The sequence below is a fragment of the Bactrocera neohumeralis genome, chromosome 5 (assembly GCF_024586455.1).
Source record: "Bactrocera neohumeralis isolate Rockhampton chromosome 5, APGP_CSIRO_Bneo_wtdbg2-racon-allhic-juicebox.fasta_v2, whole genome shotgun sequence".
In the NCBI taxonomy this organism is placed as follows: Eukaryota; Metazoa; Arthropoda; class Insecta; order Diptera; family Tephritidae; genus Bactrocera; species Bactrocera neohumeralis.
In genome coordinates, this window is record NC_065922.1 from 28,479,243 (window position 1) to 28,504,677 (window position 25,435).

Sequence of the window (25,435 nt, forward strand, 5' to 3'; positions counted from 1 at the left end):
TTTAGTGTAAATTAAGGTACTTTAAGTCTTAAGCTGCAGTAGGTGTTATGAGAATTTTTTTCACTGCAATCCACTCAGAGAAGCTGTCTACCGAGGTTCGACAGCCTTTAAAGGAACTCTGGTATTGGTGTCACTCGGAAAATGTCTGCTAAACTAGAAATGGTTTTGATCCAAAGACCAGACCATAAATGATAGGACCATATTCTCAACATATTCGGACCGAACGATTGGATTTAAACCGATTTACGTGCGAAGATACCGATCATGTTTGCTATAAATATCCGGTTCAACGGTGCGGTTGCGATGGAAATTCCGTAAAGATGTACGGTTTAAGCTCTCCTAGCAACTCCAACAACAACAGGTGCTACTACGGACTGAGTAGGCAATTGAGAAGTAAAGTTTTCTCTCGACGAACAAAGACCAAAGTCTACAATACCCTCATCATTTATGTCCTGCTATATGGCGCAGAGACATGGACGATGACAACATCTGATGAGTCGACGTTACGAGTTTTCGAGAGAAAGATTCTACGGAAGATTTATGGTCCTTTGGGATGAGCTGTACGAGATATACAACGACATAGACATAGTTCAGAAGAATTAAGAGACAGCGACTACGTTAGTTAGATCATGTCGTTCGAATGGATGAAAACACTCCAGCTCTTAGAGTATTCGACGGAGTACCCGCCGTGGGAAGCAGAAGAAGAGGAAGACCTCTACTCCGTTGGAAAGACCAGGTGGAGAATGGCCTGGCTACAGGAAGAACAACTGGCGCGCTGTTGTAAATTTGGCGGTGTCTACGCCAATAGAAGAAGTAACTCCTTATGAAAGAGACTAAATCTTAATCTTGTCTAAATTAACCTGATTCTTCAATAATTTTGGTCTAACTGAAGCTCGGTCTCAAAAATTTTGTCCAGATAGGGCTCGGTAATAGCAATTAGATTCAACTTTGAAAACCAAGAAGTCTATAAGATTCACGATTTCTCAGAAATTTGGTCTGGAGTTCGGTACCAGAATTTAGACTAGGCTGACTAGAAATTAGAATTTCGTTAAATCTTAAATGCACTAAGATGAGCTCACACTACGAAAACTATAGAAACTTTATGTCTCAAGAAGTTTATAAGATCCATTATTGCTAAAAAAAAAATTACGACAAACTTTTAGCTCAAGCTCAAAACTTAATTCTTTAATATACATATTACACAGAAAACTAAATTTACTAACGCCTACTTTTCCCTTCGCTCATTTGCAGGCGGTCCCATGGATCACACCGGCCCCATACCGATGGTGAATGAATTTGGTCTTACGCCCGAATCGCAATTCCTCAGTCAAGCTGGTGGCCCACCGATGAGCATACAATCGGCTGGCGGGCCACCGCCACCACCTGAACACCTACTGGCTGCGCAACAACAAGCACAACAACAACAGCAAGTGCAACAGCAGCAGCAACAACAGCAAGCACAACAATCGAACGGCCCGCGCTCAGCATCACCGGAATTCCTGACAGCGGCGAACTTCAGCGAACCATCGAATATGCAAAACGAAGGACTGGTTTGGTAATATACAAAACAATTGGCCAATCGCCTGCTGCTGCTGAAGACCTTGAGCGCACAACAACAACAACAACAGCAGCAACACCACGCGCACTTGCAATTACAGGCGCCGGCGTCGCAGTCGTCGCCAGCAGCGCTGCTGCCACCACCACCACCACCAACAGGCACCAACACTACAACCACAACAGCGACGCCAGCCGAAACGATGGCGGCGATCTTGCTGGCAAATGAACCGCAAGTGGAACAGCAACAACAACAACATCAACAAGAACAGCCACTGCAGTTGAAGCAAGAAGTGCTGCCGCCGGAGCAATTGGAGCTGCTGGAACAATGGTGATGCACACGCTGGCAACTACTAAACGCGACGCAACAGCAGAAAACAAAACAAAATGGCGGCGCGTATATAAAGGCTTGCTTTCTAGCAAAATTGCTGTAATGTAAACTTTGTTGAATGAATACTTGGATTTGGCAGCAAGAAAATGTATGTTGCACATACATATATAGTATCCATGGTGCAACACAGCAGCGTGCGTGAAAAGCCAGCCGAAAAATGGCCAAAAATAAATTTAATTTATTTTCTAGAAAAAAGCACAAAAATAAAAAGCGCTACCGAAAGTTAATAGTTATACAAAAACAACAACACAACAGCTCTTTACCCCCCCAATCACACACCCACACACACATAAGCATCTAAGCTAAGCCTATTTGTATTTTGTGTATAAAAAAAACAAAAACAAAAACTTTCGATATACCCGAAACATAAATTTGTGGCACTTACAAAACCAAAAACAAAAATCAAACAGCAAATTAAATATATATAAAAATATATTTAAATAAAATTAGTAAATATGTAAAATGCAAGCAAAACCAGAATCCACTTTGAATATGCAACAAAAGAAATTTTTGTTAAAATGTACCACAAAAAAAAAAAAAACAAAAACATAAACAAAACTTCGCCACCAATATGAGTTGTTAGTGCTTTTATATCTTATCACCCTTTAATTTTTGTTGTTTCTCTCCCCACTTTTTCTAAAAATTTGTTGTTAAACAACGCACCCAACTTTGATGTAAAAACTTTAACCCCCTCCCCCTCCTCACAGCTAGTACCAATTTTATATGAATGTTTGTATGTATGTATGTATGCTATTTTTATGCTTTCCACTGCACCCCACTCCATTTATCACACCTTCCTTTTGCGTTTCCGTTGAGTATCTTATTTATCTATGTAGTCGTAAGCTGTATAATTTATTGCTAATAGTGAAACCTATGTAATATTAAATATACAAAAACATACATGTAAAATGCTGATATTAATATAGGAAAAGAATAGAAAGCAGGAAGAATTAAAAAAAAAACAAAAAAAAAAAAGCAAACTAGTGAAAAGAGCAAGGCCCACTATGAAGAAGTATGAAATGGAAAATTTATTATTATGAAAAAAATGTATTGTAAAATGTATAAAGAATTTAGTGTTAGCTTAATGTGTAAGTAATTATAAATAAATAAATATATATACATATATGAATAAATATGATATTATATTTATCAGCAAAACTATTACGGTAATAATATGAAAGTCGTGAATGATAACAAATAACAAGTGAAAACGTAAAACACAAAAAAAATCATATAATTCAAATAAACAAATTGTTAACTAAAATGTGAATATAACGGTTGTTTTTACTTCAAAGAATAAGAAAACAAGTAAATCGAATACAAAGCAAGCTAAATTTTGCTTAAAATAAAAGAGAAAGACAAAAACTTGTATGCAGAGAACCTAAAACCTACGTGGCTAAGGGAAATAAATGGAGAAAGAATATCGCGGTTGTTTTCAGGGGGTATCAGCCAAACTGTTAAATAAAGTAAACTTCGGACATAAAAGTGACTAAACTCTCCTTGAAAAAGACACAGGAAAATAGATCAAAGCAGAATTGAAACAAAATCACAAACAGAACTAGTCCCAGAGGCAGATAGGAAGAGAGATAGGAAAAGTGAGGCAGAAATGCGTAGGTTGCCTTTTAATTTCGAGATCAGAGAACAAAAACAACTTTTAATCATGGAAAATCGCTTTACTATTTATCAAAATATTCTCTATTAAGATCTACATATATATTTTTGCATGCGTTTGAACCAATAGCTTAAGCACTTTGCCACTCTGATTTGAGGTATCTTGAAAACATGCGTTCTGAACGTATCAACCACCTCTTCAGGTGTCGAAAAACGTTGACCTCTTACGTACGCGAATAAAAAGAAGTTATTCAGTCCCAAGTTAGGACTATATGTTGAATGCCTCATCAAATTGATGTTTTGAGTACTCAAAAGTCAAACTGTACTTTGCATTTCAATCGTTGTGTGAAATCTAGCATTGTCGTGGTGAAGAGTGATCCGTCTTCGGTTGTTGGAGTTCCTGATTTCCTGAAAGACAACTGGGAAGCAAATGCTTGTGTACCATTCAGAATGTGCTGCTCTGTATTGTTCTAGTAGTATGGTTACGACATGTTCACTTTTTCTCAACAAGCAGCCAATCATTTCCTTGGAAATGCATCGTTCGCGAACAGTTTTTTTCGGATTCGACTCCTTTTGAAGCACCCATACAGTCAACTCAGGTTTATTTTCGGGATCATACGTATAAATTCACGATTCACACATTCCTGTCACATGTTTCGAAGAACCGTTATCGTATTCGAAATCTCACGATAGGTCAAAGACGATCTTGCAATATCAAGATCAACTGATTTTGGACTTCGATTGGATAAACCATACCATCGATAAACACTGGTCATTGACGGCGCTCATTCGATAAAAATGCAATTAATAGCGTAAAAATGTTCGCGATCTAATTCCATTTTATGGTCGAGATGAATATTTTATGTTACTATAAACCACACAAATAGCGCTTGTACTAGCAGCTGAAACAATAGTGGGGATATATTCTGGTATGACAGAATCAGATGGAAGGGATTTTAATTGATATCAAAAATTTCTAACTAGAAACATTACAATATTCCAGAATTTGTTGCAAACGAAGATGGTCCGCTAAGTACCTATCTTAAAAAGAAAAACGAAAATTTTCAAAAAAATTTGTTCAGTTTTCAATAATTTTCGCGTTTTGTGCATCGAACTTGACACATCAATGCTTTTCAACTCGTTTGAAATATTTTTTCAATAGTGGTCACTGTGGTCAAATATGATAGTTTGGTCTTTTTCCAGTTCAACAATGAAGATCACACATTTAAATCCAACAAAATGGTAAGCAACACCTTTCCGTTCAATAAAATAGTCTTCTTCGAAGCAACTTCATCGGGTGAATACCACTGCACCTGGTGATCCAAGATTAATCGACTGTCACTAAAAAACGCCTTTTGATTTTGCTTAAATTCCATTAAACATTTCTTAGAAGTAGTCTCAAGTGGCTGCGCTTGTCGTCCGGAGTCAATTAACGTGGCACCCATCTTTCTCACAGATTTCTCATGTATTATATTTATAAGACCCTCGTGTACTTCCGATCGGCGGTCAGCCAATATGAGACCTTTTGCCATATTATCCTTGGTGGTGTTCTTTTTCGAAGCCCCTGGTGATGACTCATCTATAACCAACGTCCAGCCAATTTGAAATGTATTTTACATCAAAGGATAATAGTCGTCATATACAGCATTGAAGGGCGTTTTGATTTCATTGCGCGTTTTCTCTTCCGAAAACAAAAATTTAAACACCGTTGTATATTGACTAACACGCTTCAACTCGCGATCGAAAGAAAACTACGGGTAAGACTCGGCTGTCTACTATAATGTACTACACGATTGTACTGCAAAATTGGCACTATCTGGTGGCAAGGATTTTATTTATGCGTAAATATATATACAAATATTTATACAGATAAAATTTAGTCTATCGCGCGAAAATTGGACTTGGCGGCGTTTTAGACTGATTTTGACCATTTCAGATGAAAAGTTATTACGTCTCAGGCGTAACCCTACATACTGTTTGAGAAGAATTCCCTACTCACGAACATTTATGATGATAAAGTGTTTCTAGGAGAGTTAAAGCACTTTGCAGTGAATAATTTATTTTCACTTTACCAAAAATTACCGAATCTAACGCAATAAAATAAAAAATTATATGCATACTAAATTAGAATAAAAGGAAATAAAATATAATTGCCGTAATTTCTAGTTTTAAAAACTTTCGCATTTGGCTCGAGGTATCTTTTATATGGCTAGAATGAAGAACAGAGTTACCATCAAATAATTTTTTCTCATTATCGCAAAATTTCTGCAAGAAGTCAGACTGTGTGTGTTTACAGCAGCTACGAAAGGCAAACTTTTATGGTTATTCGATAAATTTTGACAAGTTTTATAAAAAATTCCAGTGAAGAGTGATGGAAATATTTCACGGAAAATTCTCGAAACCGACCATAAAAAATCTTTGTGGGAATATATTTAAAGGAAAACTCTTGCAACGAATCAAAAAATCGAAGCTAAGAATATTAGTGATAGTGTGCGAATTATTATACTCTGCAAACATCCAATATTTCACAATAATTGCAGAAAGAAGAAGAATTTTGATTCGCTATCAGGTGTAAAAGCATATTCTCATCCAATTTTGCTAAGCATTCATTACCTTTCAGAATGAAATATGAGAAATGATACTTGGGAGGAATCCCACAAGACAATCATTTATTTGGAACAAATATACAACGAGAAAAAGTGAAATTGAAGGTGTGAAAACGATGTGGGAAAAGTTAAACGCCTTCACATGTGGTCTCCAAACCAAGCTTCATTCATACTTGCGGCATCAAAGACAAATGAGAAACGTTTATGGAATAAAATATTGTTTAAAGCGAATGTGTATAAAGCGAAAGATAGAGGAGGACGGATAATTGATGAAATTTGTGCAATGGCAATACAGGATAAAGCAAATCGTTATGGTTTTCTTAAAGGACAAATGTGTCAAAGAAACGAACCATATGATCAAATTTGACTCGGACTAGTCAATTCAAACTATATGCTATATATACAATATTTTTACTATATTTATCATTTCAGAAGTGAGAACGAGGTGGGATGAATGCAATACACCCTAAGCAACACAAAAGGCACACTTCCAAGCGCTTGCCACATATGCAACACCGGAACAAACGCCAATACTGAATATGCTGAACATTCGTATGTGGTCGTGTGCCCAATGCAGCAGCCATTAAATGGCAAACCTGTGCGCTTGCACGCAATTGCTATGCAATGGTCACCTACACACACATACGCACACGGACAAAAGACCACGCCTGACCACAGTTCCAGTTCACGGTCGCTACACTGAGATGTGCATCAAAACGACATGCAACACAAATCGAAACGCTTTCAAATGGCGCTCGCATGTCCACCCGCAATGTCAATGTTGCCACATGGTGCCACAAAAGCACCAGTGTGCATGTGTTGCTGTGACGCGAAGTTCATCTAACATATGTGTACATTTTGGATGCACTTCAAAGGCGAAGCCCCTTCAAATGCTGCTGTTGCATGTTACACCGTTGCAGCGTTGCATGCGACGCTTATGTCTCTATCACAAATAACAAAAGCCGAATGCAGCATGTCCTTGTGCCGGCCGTTATCACCACCGCACCGCTCTCAATGCGCAGCCTGTCAATCTGCTCGAAGCAGCAAAGCAGCCATTCAGCGTCCGTTTCGCAGCCTCATTGTCCACTCGCTGCTCGGACGGACAGACGCACAGGCTGTGGGTCAGGCAGCGTGCAACAAAACCTTTGACTGGATGAAGCGGACCAGCGAGGCACAGCAAACATTGCTTTGCTGCCAACAGGAGGAGTCAATACCCTGGTATGCTTGTATGTGTGTGCGTGTGTGCTTAGAGGCGCTCATGTGTCACTTGTGGATCGGCCGAGTGTTGTTCGCATTCATGTTGGAACTTTCATCAATGTTGTTATTTGTTGTTGGCACTCGTGTTTATGCTCCCTAGTGCTGTTAGCATCTTTGCTATTGTTGTAGTTGAAGATGTTGTTGTTGTTGTTGTCATGTTTCTGATGGCCGCTTTGCTGTTGTGTTGTGGGTCCTTGCGTTGGCTCGTTGGGTCGTCACATTCCATTGTTCCGATTGCACATAATTCGTGTTGTTGAACACGCACTCGAACAACACACATGCAGACATACATTCAGACGCATACGTGAATGCATGTCGACACACACACACTTCCGTGATTTCCATTTAAATCACACCCCTCCAACCCCTATCAGCATTTCGTCCTTCAATCTGAGGATTTTCGGTAAATTTCACAGTGGTGCTCATCAATCATCTCTTCGTTTTGTGAAAATTATCTAACAGAGTAAAAAACCAAGTAGTCTTTAAAAGAATTATATTCGAGGTGTTTGAGTAATTCCAAATATTTTTCGATCTTCTTCTTTTATTTGTGATGTAAAAAGTTTCAAAGTTCCTGAAAGAGGATTCGATGAAAGAACGTTCCACAAATATTTAATTAAGAAATCCGTATTCAAAACAAAATCATACAAGGATATTTTTCTTGATTCGCAAAAGGAATAAAGTTCTTCAAAACTTTTCCAAATAGATTGATATAAGGGCCATCGGATTTCGCCACATGGCGTTATAAAGCTAAGCCTTCGTACAAAAAAGGATTCTTGGACAGTTTTGTTTACAAAATCTCCCGTGTCAGAAAATGTCCTAAGAACCAAGAAGGCAATAGATGTAGTGGCTGCCGGAAAGCGGCTGCATATATACAGGGTTCCAAGCCACAAAAGAATAACGGAAAACGAAATAACTGATGAGATTGCCAAAAGTACCATCCGTCTGGCTACCGAACCAGAACAGAAAATGCGGAAGTCACTTAAAACAATATCTAATGAAATTTCGAAACCCTGTTGACAGACGGATCAGGACGAGATTGAATGCCTTAAGGACACGCAGGATCGCCAAGAACTTGTGCAAGATTCCCAAAGGTTTACAAGTCACAATCAACTGGCATCACATGCGAGCCGGTAAAGGTAACGACGATATACATATACCGAAAGTGTAGGGAAGTACGTTTAAGATAGACGCTAAAATACTCTCTATGATTCGGTCTAGCATTCGAAGGACTGGATGAAGTAGCAACATTAGACATCAAGTCGTTCTTAAACTACGCAAAAACCGTTGACGTCCTGTATTACGAATACTCTTGCTCAAATTAAATGTGTAAATGTACCTCTATCTGGCATTACTAAGGACCAATATGGTATGGCGTGACAGCCGGCCTGTATAATATAACCTAAACTTATGGTCCTGATTCTGGAACAGCCAACCACGCACAATTTGAATTTCTTTCCGGTAATTTTGACGTCAAAAATGCAGCCTCGTCTGGGAGGCCAATTGTCGAAAATATCAATTTTATCAATTTTTTTATATGCTCGGTTGGTAATCATTTACTAAAAGCAGCCTCTCAACAACTCCAATCTCTTAATTGCGACCAGTACAGTCGACAATTGGACCGTCTGTAAGAAGCAATCGCCTAGAAGTGGACAGTTGCGACCAACATGTGAGTAATTGTGTTCCATTAGGACATCGGCAGACCACGCACATCGATAGTGACTGGCAGGAAGCTCCGGCTAGAAGGGAAAATCAATACCCCTTATAGTCTTTATATCATCCAATCACTTGTAGATGTGCCCTCAAATAAGAAAATACTTCAATAATAAAAAAAAAATAATAAAAAAAAAATAAAAAAAAATAATAAAAAAAAAAAATAATAAAAAAAATAATAAAAAAAATAATAAAAAAAATAATAAAAAAAAAAAAAAAAAACGATTCTACATCACTAATAAATATCAAAAATGAACCACTGTGCACTCATATTGCTCCCCGAAAATTTCCAACTTCAACCATTTGTGTCCTTTACAGCCCACAAAATAAGCAGCATTGTTGGTTTTCAACCGAAATGTGGAATTGTCTGCCGCCATCCGGTTGGGCTGCCTGGTTGTCTGTCTGCTAGCCCATCTACCTTCCTTCCTGCTTGTCTATCAGAAGGGTGTTCATGCTTGGCGGTGATGCACAAATGACTGCCAGTCACCGGCGTGTCTAGCATTGCTATGCCCGGACCAGCCCGACCCAGCCCAGCCCTGTCGGCATGCCATAAACTGACTGACTGATGATAATGATGATTCCATGTGTCCACATTTGTGATTGATAAATGTGCATTTTGCACCGTTCGGCGCTCGCCGCTGGCCTCCCGCTGCCTGCCGCCTAACTGTGAGTGAGTGCACAACGCTAAACTAATTCGATGCTAGTCAGTTGCTCTGCCATATGACTATTTGTTCGTTGTTACCGTTGTGTTTGCTATTGCTGTTGTTGCATCCAGGTATGTGTATGTATGTGTAATTGCCTGACGGTGTCTGTCTGCTCACTTGATTGTCTGTTTATCGGCGCTTTTGTCCGTCCATCTGCCGTAATCCTCCGCAGCGTTTGCGTGTTTCGCTGAATGTCTGTGTGTGCGCGTGTGCGTATGTGTGTAATGCGTCGTGGCACAGACTCGTATCACCGGTAGCGGTCATTAAATTTAATGTTTGCCACATACAACCCTACAACAAAACAAATGCAACTCTAACACCAACACAAATCGTACGTGCAACAAATTGCAGCAATAACCTCGCACAGCATAGCCGAGCATAGTAGCGAATGTAACAACAATAAAAACATTGCATTGCCTATTTATTTGCTACAGTTATGAATGGCCATTCGCGCTTTCCAACTGTGTGGTGAACATTACCACGAAATTACTTCAAAGACATCAAATCCATGAAAACTATTAAATCCAGCTGAGCAACAAAATCACTTCTCCTCCCCCGTTTGCGTCGGTCGGTCGTTTGCACTTGCCCTTTGCACGAATGCGGCAACACCGTCCGTCCTGCCGATGTATATTTACAAGTGCGTGTGTGTTTTCATGCTGTGTCCTTTGTCATTGTCAAATTGTAGCTGTTGTCGTTGTTGTAGCTGTCAAAGCTGTCGAATTGGGGCGTTGAACGATCAAAAAGGATTACAAATATAAATATTACATACGATTGTTGTCATCACGTAATGCCAATTGAACATATGCGTGCATGTTTTCATACAGTTACTTATGTCTAATGATAATATGTATGTATTTAATATTTAAGTCGAAATATCGATTTACAATACGACTGAAACTCGCAATTATTTATCTTTAGAATTAGTTCAGCGAATTATGACATGTGGAAAGGGAACGGAATTCAACATGGAGATAAAAACAAAAGAACTGACGTTTCGAGCCAACATTTTGTTCAGCGATGATGTCTATTTCTGGCTCAGTAGGTTTGTAAGCAAACAAAATTGCCGCATTTGCGACGAAAAGCGACCTGAAAAGATTCAAGAGCTGCCATTTCATCCGAAAAAAACAACGGTTTGTTGTAGTTTTGTGAGCCGGTGGAATCATCGGTCATGTTTCCCCACGAATGATACCGGTGAGAACGTGCCCGTCGATGGCGGCCATGATGACCGACTATTTGATGCCTGAATTTAGCTTCAAAGAGACGGCGTCAGTTCCTAGATATCGCAACAATCAATGGATTAATTGAGAGAACACTTCGGTGAGCAGATAATTTCATGCTTTGGGCCGGTCGATTGGCCACCAAGATAGCGCGATATCACACCGTCAGAGTTTTTTCTGGGAGCACGTGGAAAGTCTAAAGTGTATGTAGACAATCCCGCTTCGATTCAGGCCTTGGAGCAAAAGATCAGTTACCAGCCGCGGCCAATATTTAAAAGATATAATCTTCAAAGGATAAATGCTAAAGAATGTTCTTTCGAATGATAATAAACATTCCCAAATAAATTTGAAGTTTCTGTGTTTTTTCTTTAACAAAATAGGGAACCTTTAAATGAATCACCCTTTATATACTATAGTGGCCCGATTTGAACAATCTATTCGGAGATTGTGACGCCGCCAAAAGAAAACGTAGCATACAAGCATATGGTGTTGATCGTTCACTGAATATTGGCGTATACTAAACAGGCAGACTGACACGGCTAGATTTAGTTAGCTCGTAATGTTAATTTTGTCATATAGTTTTAAGGATATACTAGAATACCTTCTGAGTATTACAAATTCTATGGCAATTTTAATATAAGTATGTACACTATTTAGAGTTAAAAAAATACTTTGTAGTAAAAAGAAGCAATATGTTTTAGTTGCTCACAAAAGCAGTTTGTATACATATATTCCTATGTCCTTGCGTTCTACCTTGATCTATGGACCACCCCTCAACTTAACAAGCGCTGGTCAACAACGAAAACTTGTGCGATTCTGGCCCAAAAAATGCATATATGTGACCTGGTCTACGAAAAGGGAGCTAACGTGCGAAAACTAGTTTTCTGGGAAAAGCTGTTAAAAATAATCGTCAGTTTCTCGTTATCTCATTAATTGTTTTCCTTTTTTTTGACACCTAAGCCCCCTTTCCGTAGACCAGGTCACATATTTTGAAGTTAGACCTAACTTTGACATCTATAATTTACATGGCTAGCAGATGGACAATTTCTTGAAACAAGCCAATGATAATAAAAAATACTCAAAAGCGGTAGTTAAGGTTGGTAACATCCGCAAACAAATTTTAATGACCCTAAAACGAAATAGATCAAATGAGCTGACGCTCTGGGGACTATTTTTGCATTTTCTGAGAAAATTTACCATAGTGATTTATATATTTTTTATACCACCAAAATCTCGATCAAAACAATCTGAAAAATTTAACTGAGAATTTTATTGAAGAGTTTTTGAAAATTGAGGTATTTCTGATTTAGGGTCAAATTAAAGTTTTATCCAAAATATGCTAAATAAAAACAAGAAACCCCTTGAGCTTTGGCTGCACATGTACACTTTTTACAGCATAAATAAATATATAAATTAATAAATGGGTATGAAAACAACTTAGTTTTAATCGGTCAGTTTATATGGTAGCTTTATGCTACAGTGGTCAGATCTGAACCATTTCTACATACAAACCAAATTACATGAAGATATCTTGTCAAATGAAAAGACTTTCCATACAAGCAATTGATTTCGATTATTCCGACAAATGAACAGCTTCTGGGTGAGAAAAGGGCGTATAAACATTTTTGGTCAAGATCTCAAAAACTGAGGAACAAGTTCGCAATCAGATGGGCAAAAGGACGGGCAGACAGACGGACATGGCTAAATCGACTCGGCTCGTCACGGTGATAAATAATCATATATTATTCATATAATATTTCCTTTTGGGCGTTTTGGACAGTTTGTCTGGGACATAAGAAGGCAAGTTGACACCCAATTTCTTGAAAGATTTTTTTTTTTTTGTAAAATATAAAACTATAAAAATAAAAAGACCAAAAACTTTGATATTTAAATTTTCTACATGTCACAACCAAAGTTGTAGATTTTTCATTACCTACAACTTTGCCATTTCACTTTTTGCCTTGGGGCATTGTTAAATGCTTCTGACTAGTCCAGACTAATACTACTAAGGCACATGTTAGTTATATCGTTTATGAAAATTTGGGTATATAAAGGCTTTAAAAAAAAAGCTGAGTCGCCGTGTCACAAGTCAATGAAAACGATGATAGTATCACATGAGCTGGATAAGATTTCAAATTGCTTCCACCTCCACGGTATTTGTCGGATCTCCCTCCCAGCAATTTTTGTGATCTCAGGCTTTCAATATTCGCTGTATAAAAATAAGCGACGATTAAGAGCAAAAACAAGTAGAAACTAATGGGACAATTGGATCGAAAAGCTATAAAACCGTTAGAATATTTGCCATTTTCCAAACGAGAGACGAACCTTATACCCCACTTGTTACAGCATGAAAAAACTGGACATAAAAGTAATTTAAACATGAATCTCAAAATTTTTTTCTCACTTTTAAAAGACTACCGTCTGACTAATTATTTCTCAGTCTTATGCCTTCCCTATTACGATTTTCTACCGCACAGGCACACAATTAACGGGATAATAACTCAATTTCATATAATTTGTACAAAATTTTATTCAATTAACAACAACTCTTTTTACTAACCACTTCCTTCAGAAACATAGCCTGAGTAAGGAAAGGATTGAAAATAAAACTAAAAAACATTCCGAGTATTCGTGATAATAATGTGGTGAAACAATAATTTTAATGAGCGTTACAAAAGATAACAACAATAAACAATTACTCGAATGTGTGAGGACAGAGATAAAACAAACAATGAAGTCAAAGCAAACGATTAGAGACACGCCAACAAATAGCAAGCAAGTCAGGACGTGCAACACGCAATGCGAAGGAAGCGGACGACTGGGCAATGATGGGCTGAAACAAACGGAAAGTGACTAAAAAGTGGCACTAGAAGAGTAGTGGCAAAGGTGGCGCGCTGCAGTTGTTCGAATGCAATCAGAAACGCCGCGCTGCTGTGACGCACGGCCGCACGAAGCGTAACACGGACGCTAGTGAAATGAATTAGTTTTGTTTTTTTTTTTGGGACAACGTCGAATGAGTGACACGAAATGATTTGCGCGCTGAGCGCTAGTAACACTAAACTGCGCGCGGCGGCACGCGAAAGTACAAAATGTATACCATATTTAGCGGGCGCGCGAGTCACCGCGTTGGCACAGAGCCTTTAACTGCCGCTGCGGCTACCGTTGACATTGCTGGCGGCATTTCTAGTTTCAGCATTTTTCCATGACGTTGCATGCTCAGGCACTAACACGCAATACTCATCACGGTTGTCGATGTGGCACCTTTCCCCGCCGCGCGGTAGGCGGTCAGCGCTGACCGCGTCACGTAACGGCAGAAGCGCGCGTCACGTGAAGCACAGGTAGAGCGCGCGAACGCAAGCAAGCCGGCATTCCAAAAGCGTATGTGTTAATATTTGATGGTCGTAATATGTGGTAATTATAGGTAGCAAACAACAAAAACAACAACTGCCAAGAATATGTGAAATCGAAAGCGTGCGCTGTCAATATCTGTTTTTAAGTGACCGCGTCAGCGTGCGCGCTCCTGTGCAGCGTGTGTGAAATTACGCGTTTGTATGCGTGTGGGGAATAACCGCAAAACGAACTAACGGACTAAACGCAAACGGATTTGCTCACCACTACTGTCACTGTCACTGTCACTACTGCAGTCGCTGCAAGTTGCATTCCACAACCCCCACTGCGCCGGCTGTCAGCTATCAAGTCTATTGTAGTTGCTTCAGCAGTTCTAGGTATTTGCTAACGACACACATATTTAATGAAATGGAGAAACGTCCAGTTAGCAATTCGGTCTGTTGCACGCGGCATTAACGTTTGTCACTTTGACACCTCGACGCAAGTTTTTGACAGCGCTTTTGCGGAAAATTTGTTACTTTTTATGCGCTTCAACGTTGGCGACCGCAAACACATACATACACACATATCTACAAAATATGTAAACGCTCGCATTATTGCGCGCTTGTTGGGCAAAGTTAGTAATTCGTAAGGGAGCTCTAAGCTGCGGACTTGAGAAGTTGAAGGTGGACGGATTTGACCAATTGGACAAGGAGTAGCATGTAAGATTTTGCGGTTGTTAACTATCTGTCAGTGAAATTGATGGGTCGTTTCCTGGAGTTCGCCACAGTTTACTAGAGGCTATTGACCTAGAGAGCTTGGGTTGGGTTTGGGTATTAAATAAACGTGTTAAAAACGTAGAAAACGCCATTTAATATAAAATTATATATAAAATAAATATTAATAAAACAAAATAAAAAGAAGAAGAAAGAACGTTAACTTTAGCTGCGCTTCACTTCACAGATTCATTTCTTATGGTTTAGAAGGATATATAAGATCTTTTTGAATTCGATCGGTCAGTTTGAACGGCAGAAACAGGATGTTCGGAGCTTTTAGCATTGTCTTCGGCAATATTTTATGCCGAATTCCGAGAAAATGTATATCTCGTCAAATAAAACAGATTTCCATACAAAGCCTTGATTTGGCTCAGCCGTTTAGTATGGCATCTATATGATATAGTGAACCGATATAGGTGTTTCTGACAAATGAGCAGCTTCTTGGGGAGAAAAGGCTGTGTGCAAAATTTCTGAACAATATCTCAAAACTGAGGCACCAGTCCGCATGTGGTTTTCGGAAAAGACAAAAGAACAGCTGGTACGATGAGGAGTGCCGTGTCGCAATGGAGAGAAAACATACTGCCTACCTCACAGTATCGTCCACAACACGTGCGGGATGGGGCAGATACCGAGAGTTGAAGGGGGAAACAAGAGGTAACAGGGGTAATGCTCGAAAATTCTACGAAAAGATGCGGCGATTGACAGAAGGTTTCAAGTCCGGAGCTTACTCTTGTAAAATCCCAAGAAGTGATCTTGTGACTGATGGCCAGAGCATACTAAGATTATGGAGGAACACTTCTCCAGCCTGCTCAATGGTCGTGAAAGCATAACAGCAGGAGATGGTGAATCCGATTCCCCAATAGACGACACTGGAGCGGACGGTCCACTACCCGACCGTGAAGAAGTTTGAGCTATTCAAGTACGGCGACAAAGAACTGATGAGGGGCAGCCACCACCTCCTTTGTAGAATATGGTCGGACGAAAGAATGCCCTATTGCTATGTCCAATCTACAAAAAGGGAGACTCAACAATCTGCGCTAACTATGGTGGGATATGCCTCCTTAGCATCGCATATAAGATTCTATCGAGCATATTGTGTGACAGATTAAAGCCCACCGTCAAAAACCTAATTAGACTTTATAAGTGTGGTTTTGGGCCTGGAAAATCAACAACTGACCAGATATTCACCATGCGCCAAGTCTTGGAAAAGACCTGTTAAAAGAGAATCGACACACATCACCTCTTCATCGATTTCAAAGCTGCTTTTGCCAGCAAGGAAAGGAGATGCCTTAATGCAATATATCGGAATCTGGTATCCCCGCTAAACTAATACGCTGTGTAAATTGACGTTGAGCAATCAATCAGAATCTCTCCGAGCCGTTCGATACCAAACGAGGTTTCAGACAAGGCGACTATCTATCGTGCGTCTTCTTCAATCTATCGCAGGAGAAAATAATTCGAGCTACTTTGGACAGAGTAGGCAATTGAGCAATAAAGTCCTCTCTCGACGAACAAAGACCAAACTCTACTCATTATTCCCGTCCTACTATAAGATGCAGAGGCATGGACTAAGACAACACCTGATGAGTCGACGTTAGGAGTTTTCGAGAGAAAAGTTCTGCGGAAGATTTATGGTCCTTTTCGCATTGGCAACGGCGATTATCGAAATTGAGACTGCGGCTACGCTGGCCAGGTCATGTAATTTGAATGGACAAAAACACTCCAGCTCTGAAAGTATTCGACACAGAACCCGCCGCGAGGCTGAGGAAGACCTCCACTCCGTTGGAAATACCAAGTGGAGAAGGACCTGGCTACACTTGGAATCTCCAATAAACTCGGCTACAACCGCGTAAGAGGTGTCTACGCCAATAAAGAAGAAATCCGCATCTATACAGAAAGACGGGCAGAGAAAGATGGCTAAATCGACAAAACTCGTCACACTTACGTTCCTTTGGCGAGAGAAACCGCAACAAAATCATAATTCAACTAAAGAATTTGGATTTATTTACGTTGAGCCTGATTCGAGGCCAGCAGTCTTGTATGTAAACCCGACATCCGAGGTTTACTCCAGTAACTTTGTGCTTTGTCCGAGTGAGTGTATACAAGTATTTTTAAGACTGACTTTGTTGGGATTGTGGCAAAAAGTATATATTCGGTGCTGATAAAACTAGTATGGCGTTCTTGACAATTCATAGAACAATATTTGTTGTTCCGTTCCTTCGACAGTCGGGTTGATGTAAAAGGAACGGGCTCGGAATTATATTTCTCTCAAATCTCCACTCGAAAATTGTTCACAGTATGAAATCACAGTGGTATAACTCTTCACCTTACCTCACCTCTCTTTAATCAAGGTCTTACTACACAGTATTCGAAGCTGTTGTAGAAGACTTGTACTGCCAGGATCCAATTGACAATATCTACTTTCATTGAGATATTATGACTGTCTAAGGGCGTTACAATCTAAATTCCGTAAGATTCTTTAGTACAAAAAAGGTAGAACAGTAAGTGGTTCTCTGGAGACAACCTTTCTCAACAAGTTTTCTTAGTATATAGTATGTAGAAAAATAACGGAGTATTTATGGTACCTAAGTGGTACCAAAGAGTGTTTGGAGAGTGACTGAAAAGTTAGAGTTATTCCAAAAGTTTTTGTTCAAAAAATAGCCTTGGATAATGTGAGCTATAGCTTGAATGTGGATGGAGAGTGACTGAGTTTACAGTTATTTCAAAAGTTTTTGTACAAAACCTATTCTTCTTCGAGATTTTTTCAGTGCAGCCATAATGTGAACTATAGTTTGCCTGTGGATTCTTACTGAACGCTAATTGTACGGTATCTCCAACGTCGATTGGGTATCAAGCCTTCGAGTATTAATTAATTTTTCTCTCAAGCGAACTTTCATCTTGTTAGTAAACTCTTAATATTTTCAGTAGCAAAAAGTGAAAAGGGGAGAAAATGAGTATCACTATTATTTTCTAAATTTAACTTTCTTTTGCCTAACATCCCACACCAACTGAAGCTTAACCTTAGCAAGAACTGGCAAATCTGGTAAATCATAAATATTTATGGCATTGTAATAGCAATTACTTCAGAAATATACCAGCAAAATCAAAATTAGCGCCAATCAGAAATTTTATTGCCCTCATTTCTGCAGACCAATACTAACCAAATTATTTACGAATTCATGTACTAATAAAGACTCAAAATTGCGGTCTATTTATATACCTCACACAAATAAATTCAGAAGTATTTTCTGCAAAGTACGCAAATTTCCAAAAATTTCATATTTCATAACACAAATAAAATGTTCGGAATGATAAAGAAAATTACGAACGGAAATTAATTGTATCGAAGACGTAATAAATGTTACAACAACATAAGAATAATAATACACCACCGAAATGAACTGTGATTGTGCGCCTAATAGTATAATATGAAACCCAAAAATTACATGACTACCAAGGGTATGCTACAAAAATATATATGTATATGTATATAACTGTAGTTACTTAATATTGACAATTAATATGAAGCACAGTTATGTGAAGAGAGCGCAGACTAAAATTGTTAGGCAAGAAATTAATGCGGTTTATCGGCAAAAGTAATGGAAAATAAAGACAATGTGAAATAAAGAGAAAACTGAGATAAATAAATGAATAGCAAAACCGGAGGTTTATGGACTCGGATAGCAAGGTAATATATGTATGTATATACAATACATACTAAACATGTAATGTGTTATGTAAAAGCATCATTTTCCAGCGAAAACGTAGATGAAATATATCAATTCAGATGATGGAATGGCAGACGAGTTGCGGCGGAGGAAAAATTATGATGCAAAGCTACAAGGAAAATTCACATTAAATATTGGCGTATTGAACAAAAAGTATTATACTGAAGTAGATACATACATATGTACATATGTATGTACATACATACATAAAGTAATATTTAGCTGGAAATCTACACAATGACACTGCTTTGTTGCCACAACAGCTAAGGAAACTTATGCCAGCCCACAATGAACGCTTTGGCCCACTTATAAATCTATGTACCTTTGTATATATGTATGTTTGTGTTTCCCCCCATTTATGGTACTTTCACAACTCCGATGCGTAACATTAAGGCGTAACGTAATGTAATTTATTAAATTATTTACGCTTGCATACGCTGACTGTCGTTAATATATAATCACACTACTGTATGCTAGCTGTATGCAGACGCGTATGTGTTTTGCTGCAATCAGAAGAAGAGGAAGAAACTCGCGGAAACTAAGAATTTCAACGAAAACTAAGAGCTTTCAAGTGTTTTGTATTTTATGCTTTACACTTTTTTTAATTATATACAGTTCAGCAAACAATACCAATATAAGCTCATAACGAAATTTAAAGATATCTTCATATGTTCTTCAATGAACTGAAAACTTCAGAAGAGCTTATATAAGACTTTCCAAATAAAAAAATTCAATAAATGCGTATTGAAATTGAAGCCTCGATAAGGATGGTTGATTTAAGGTTCTCTTCCGAATTTCCCAGTTTTGAGCCACTTGCTCTATGTAGCCGAGAACACAGATCATAAGAGAATACGTGATGAACTGGATTTTCGTAAAGAACAAAAACTCTTGAAAAATTTGAACGAAACTAAGGTATCGCACCATACTAATATTGGGATTCACGATCGAAATAGTATAAGGAAATCAAATGTCGTGCACTACATGACCCACAGGATTTTAAAAATTAAATTGTGATTACAACTTGAAATATTCTTAATTAAAATAAAAACTGCAAAGTTTTCCATCCCATAATAGAAGTTATAAGTTCCCTTTCGAAATTTCCTGAGGAACTTGCATTATCATTCGGGAACATCCGTTTCGCATTTATTTTTTCAAATTATCGCTTTCAAATGTTGGCTAAACCCAGTCATAATATGGTTCATCCTTTGAGACAATTTTAGATGACTCTTCATAACACATTTCGCCCACTTACTGTAATAACATTGCGCGAGATGTTTTGCTCCAAGACCTGAATCGAAGCAGGATTGTCCGCTCAATGTTCACTCAATGGATCCATTGACTGATACGAAGTGTGGAAAATGGGGTCTTGTTGAAACCAAAATCGCCGAGATTACGACCTTCAATTTCATGCATCCCTTTCAGAAGTTGGTTATAACGGCGCTGATCAAATGATGTCGCATTTATTTTTTCAAATTATCACGGCATCATTTTAGATAATCGTTCGAGCACCGATGAATGAAATCGGCTCTTGAACCTCCTCAGGTTGGTCTTCGTCCTGATAAATTTACTATGTTTACAAAAGTCGCCGATTACGCCAGAAATGGACGTCATCGTTGAACAAAATAAGGAAAACGTCAGATTTCTTGGACTTGTTTACAAAGGCCCATAGAGCGAACGATGTCCGCCTGGGAAGGGTCGAACAGCATCAGCCCTTGAACAAGCTGTATTTTGTACGATTTCAATTTATGATTTTGAGGTATAATGCCCCAAGTCGTTCCATATGTCAGTTCGAGTTGCTGCAAACGTCGCCGAATCGACCACGCGGTATTCGTGTACACTCTCAGATGCGGTTGGTATATTTTATTTACTGCAATAATGAATGCTGGGCTTCAAGATGGATGATGGTGTTGCGAATTGAACGTTCAGTATGCCGATTATGTTAACCATAAGTTGAGCAAAACATGCGAAACACATTATTTACAGAACGTAAGTTTTCGTAATAAAGTTGAACGATTTGTAAACGTTGTTTAGGCGTAAGTCTTTCAATGATGAAATGCCAAACAATACTGAACAAAAATTACATGACAGCTTTACATACTTAGCTCACTCATAATCTTTCAAACAAAAAAAGGGTATTGAAAAAAGTACCTCATCATAATTGAGAATATTTTGAAGTTGATAACGCAAACAGTTTCTGAAATAATATTTATGAGCCTATTTGTCACAATTTTCGAACTTAGTGTACAAGGCTGCCAAAACTCTGTTTTCAGAGTCGGTGAGGAAAATTTATCCGAAACGGCTCAACCAATTGACTTGAAAATTTCACACGACAATTCGTTGATATATCTGTTAGTTAATGATCGAAGGAAGAAGATTTTTGATAATTATTTCGAAATATAAATCTTTTCATAAAAAAGGACTTTTTTGGAAAGCCGCCATTTTGTCAAAAATCAAAATTAACCAGGTCATATGGACAATATTATACTACTACTATCTCCGTCTTTTCACAAAAAATTAATTAATTAGATTACGACACGATTTCGTTACAGCTTTATATTTTGGAATGACAAACCAAAGAGTACAGTTAAAATTTATGTTTAGTCAAAATTCCATTAGGCCGAAGTCTTATATTTACAAAATAGGTGTAAACATAATTTCAACATTCGAGAAGAAATCGTTTAGTTACAGAGTGTATGAAGGTGAATACTGAGATCAAAATAAAAAAAAAAAGAAAACATATGTTGCCCCATAAACGCATTTCTTCGCCACTTGCGAAAGAGATCCCTAGAAGCTTAACCACCTTCGAAGAGAGAGGCATTCAGAAACAAATTCATCATCGAAACATAAAACAATAGGATGAATATAGTAGATTGCTTAGGAACAACCACGATTAATTAGAAATCATAATTCCATCTTCTTGAAAGATCTTGTCACGATGTATTCAATAAGTATACTAACCCTATAAACATTCTAGTTTAGATTAAAACTAAACTATAAAAGCAGAACAGTTTTCATTTTTATTACACTCAATTTTTAAATTTTCAAACTAGTAACCTTGTCTAACTATCCGGTCAATGAACTATCTAATTTACCTGACTCTTGCCGTAGATTTTAAATGGAATCATATTTCCTGTTATTTAATGGCTATAATTTTTTTGCCTCAAGGCTGATTCAACGAACACGCATTTGAGTTTCGAAATCAGAAAAAATTCAAAAGGAGCCAAATCTAGTGAGTGACGTGGCTGAAAGTTGGCAATGATCTGTTTTAAGACTCCTAATCTACGATTTTACTCTTACTCTACACTTGTCGAAGAAACGCTTAGAACATGAAATATTAACCGATATGATCTGGAGCCACCGCGAAAGAGATTGAGATCTAACTAACATATAATTTATCCAAACAGGTTCTACAAGCCTAAGAAAATATATATATCTACGGTTTATAGTATTTATATGCAAAGCTTTTAGTATATCCATCTTAAAATGAAAATGGTTTGAACTAATACATTATGCATATAACAAATATAACCTAAATATAACTGTATATTTCTAAGACCGACTTTGTTGGGGTTGTAGCAAAAAAACAACAAATTAGAAAAATATAAGATCAGTTTAAATTCAGCAAACTAAACAAAATTCGTTAGGATTTAATTCGAAAATTAAGGACGAAATATACATAAAGTATATTTTTTATAGTAAATAATAAGTAAATAAAATAAACTTACATGCAAACACTTTTTAATGAAAAAACAGCGTTAAATTTGCATTCAATTTAGACTCACCTAAAATGAAAAATATATAAAAAATAAAAAAAAATTAGAATTAAAATGTTTTTGAAATCAAAAATTAAAAAAAAAAGAATAAAAATATAAAACAACAGATAATTCAATTGTATGTTACAACAGCTGTATGAAAGTAAGAAATAATTAGCAATATTTCTTGCACTCCGAAAAGCTAACGAGCTCATTCGCGAGTTATTAATAAAGCAAGTAGCCGATCAGATAAACAAATCGCTGTAAGCAAAACACCAAAATCCCAACAAACAATAAAAGGGAGTATGTATGGGTAGTATATGCTGCTGTATATACTTGCCGTTACTCAAAAATTCATTCCAGCAGTTACTTGTCGTAAATTGATTGAATGCTCCATGTCACTACAAGAATTTCGGTGATGAAATCGCAATTATTTTCGGTTACTCAACATTTAATTCGGTTAACCGTTCGCAACGAAGCAATACAAGCAACCGACATACAAATATACAAACACTGGCAAAATGCTTGATGAGCGATGAGTGGCAGCTATCAACATAGCAGTGGCCCGCATAGCAGCAGCCAGAGCCTACCAGCACATGCATTTCCATCTATAAATCGGCCAAAGGCCGCAACGTCTTGCCGGCACCCGGAATGCTGTTGTTGCTGATGCCACTGGCGCAGTGGCTGGCTTACTGCAACATTCTGGCCACACGGCTGCAGTTGATGAAATTAATGTCGTTGCGCATAATTACAAGATAATTTTCTTAAGTTTCCCTTCACCGTTACCTTTCATTGATGCATCGAGAAGTTGGCAGACAGTTTTGATGGCACACTCCATTCGTGGGGCGCTGGTGGTTAAGAAGCGCAGCAGTTTGTTGGAGGCGCTCAATTTTTAAAGGGAAATTCTTGCACATCAGAGACTTATGAGTTTCATCGATGCTTGATGATTTTCAGGGTGTTCAGCATAAATAATTATATTGGATATATTGGAAGTACTTAAGTGTATATGTTTTTATTTCGATGGATTTTTTTCTTGGAAATTGTACTGAAACCTTATTTTTAAAAGGTTCAGTTCAAAGAGATTCCCGAGTTCTTAAAACAGCCCAGAAAATGTTTCTCAAGCAAAAAAGCTGAATATTGGAGAACAAATACGCCACATTACTGCAGTCTAGGTGTATACATGGGTGGTAAATCTATTTACATTATCATAATCAAGAAACCTGTTTTTGGAAGAATTAAACAAATACCATAGAATATCTCCTGGTACTTCCATAAATATGAAATAATGTAAAGGTTAGATTTTCTTCGACGGGGGCTCTAATAGAAGCCACAAACATGAAATATTTTTTTTGGGAGTTTCAGTTGTAGTATGCTGGTGATAATTTCAGTAAGGAACAGTCAATATTACAGGTATCTAATTCAGAAACCCTTTGTTATAATCTTAAAATAATATTGAGACAACAACAACATTAAGCTAATTCTAAAGATGGCCGTCATTAAGTCGGTATTTGAACTCTGACTATATTGCCTCAAATCAAGTTTTGAAGCTTACCGCTTAACCTTCATTTTTTGTAAATTTGGTCCCCAAATAACACTATATTAACCAATAGCGTGTCGTACAGCAATAATACAATAAAAGTCGGACTATGTTGTTTTATTTATGTCGACCTATAATAAATTGGGAAAAAAAGGAAATTGTAAATAAAACGAAGAATCATTATTTATTTTGTCGCCTTCAAAGTAATCCCCACCAGATGTAATACACTTATGCCAATAATTTTTCCAGTCCTCGAAACACATTTCATAAGCACTTTTTGTAAAGGGCTTCAAGCTTCTTCAACGAATTTTTTTTATATCTTCGATTGATGAAAACGGGTTCCATTCCGAAGATTGTTGATATGTTGGCATGTCAATTTCATAAATCCATGTCTCATCGGCAGTTATAATGCTTTCCATGAATGTGGGATCGGAATTCGAACGATCAAGCCTGTCCAAAGAGACTCTTTTTGAAAAAAAATTCAGCTTTATCGGGACGAGTCCACCAAACACGCGTTTCATAACCAAAATATTCAACGAAATGATTCGAACGGACTTGCGAGAGATGTCGAGCTCTCCTGCCATCTCACTAACACTTTCCTGACGATTTTCAAGCACCATATCCTTCACTTTTCTAATATTTTCATTAAAACTAAATCGACGTAAGTCTTCTCCAACATTCGCAACGATTTCGCACACGAAATTTGTCTAGAAATACAAAATTTGACACGAATTCTTTGATCGATATTTTGATCCGTTGTAAGAATCACACCGCAGTCGAGAGCATGCGTAAAGGCATAGAAATTTTCATAAAATTTAGTACATTTATTGCAAAGCGCTTTGAGGAGACGGTATTAAAGATTTATAAACCCTTATAAAGACCCTTATATTACAGCGCCTATTATCATGAATACCGCTGCAATACCTAGTACACCGAATAAAACGTTTTATGTTGTTTTTTACTTGGTATCACACTGCATATATTGGTTGTTATGTGTATTTGAATTAAGAGAAGCCATTGGTCTTGCCTCCATATCTGAAATATAAAGAACTTCATCCGTCTGGTTGGCTTTACGTAGAATATATTGGACCCTATTATATAAGATATTTCGATGACATTTCGTAAACACGTTACTGAATGATCCAATTTAGGTTAAATATACATCGATTTGTTCAAAAACTTGGTGGCTTTTGGAATGTACATAATTTCTGAATGTCATTTGCATAGAAATCTTAATTCATATTAGCAAAAAATTTGGACAATTG

The 25,435-nt window shown here is 37.7% G+C and overlaps 2 protein-coding genes across 3 annotated transcripts in view; one reads left to right on the forward strand and one right to left on the reverse strand.

Moving 5' to 3' along the window:
• LOC126759754 (LIM/homeobox protein Lhx1) overlaps nucleotides 1-2,965 on the forward strand; it is a 166,728-nt gene extending 163,763 nt beyond the window's left edge. For both annotated transcript variants that reach the window (XM_050474855.1, XM_050474856.1), the window contains exon 7: nucleotides 1,252-2,965. In XM_050474855.1, the coding sequence (XP_050330812.1) occupies nucleotides 1,252-1,559 (308 nt within the window). In that variant the 3' untranslated portion in view covers nucleotides 1,560-2,965. The remainder of the gene's footprint in view (nucleotides 1-1,251) is intronic.
• The window catches only part of LOC126759790 (uncharacterized protein DDB_G0284459), a 504,946-nt gene that overhangs the window by 406,722 nt on the left and 72,789 nt on the right, over nucleotides 1-25,435 (reverse strand). The gene's annotated exons all lie outside the window — the stretch shown is intronic.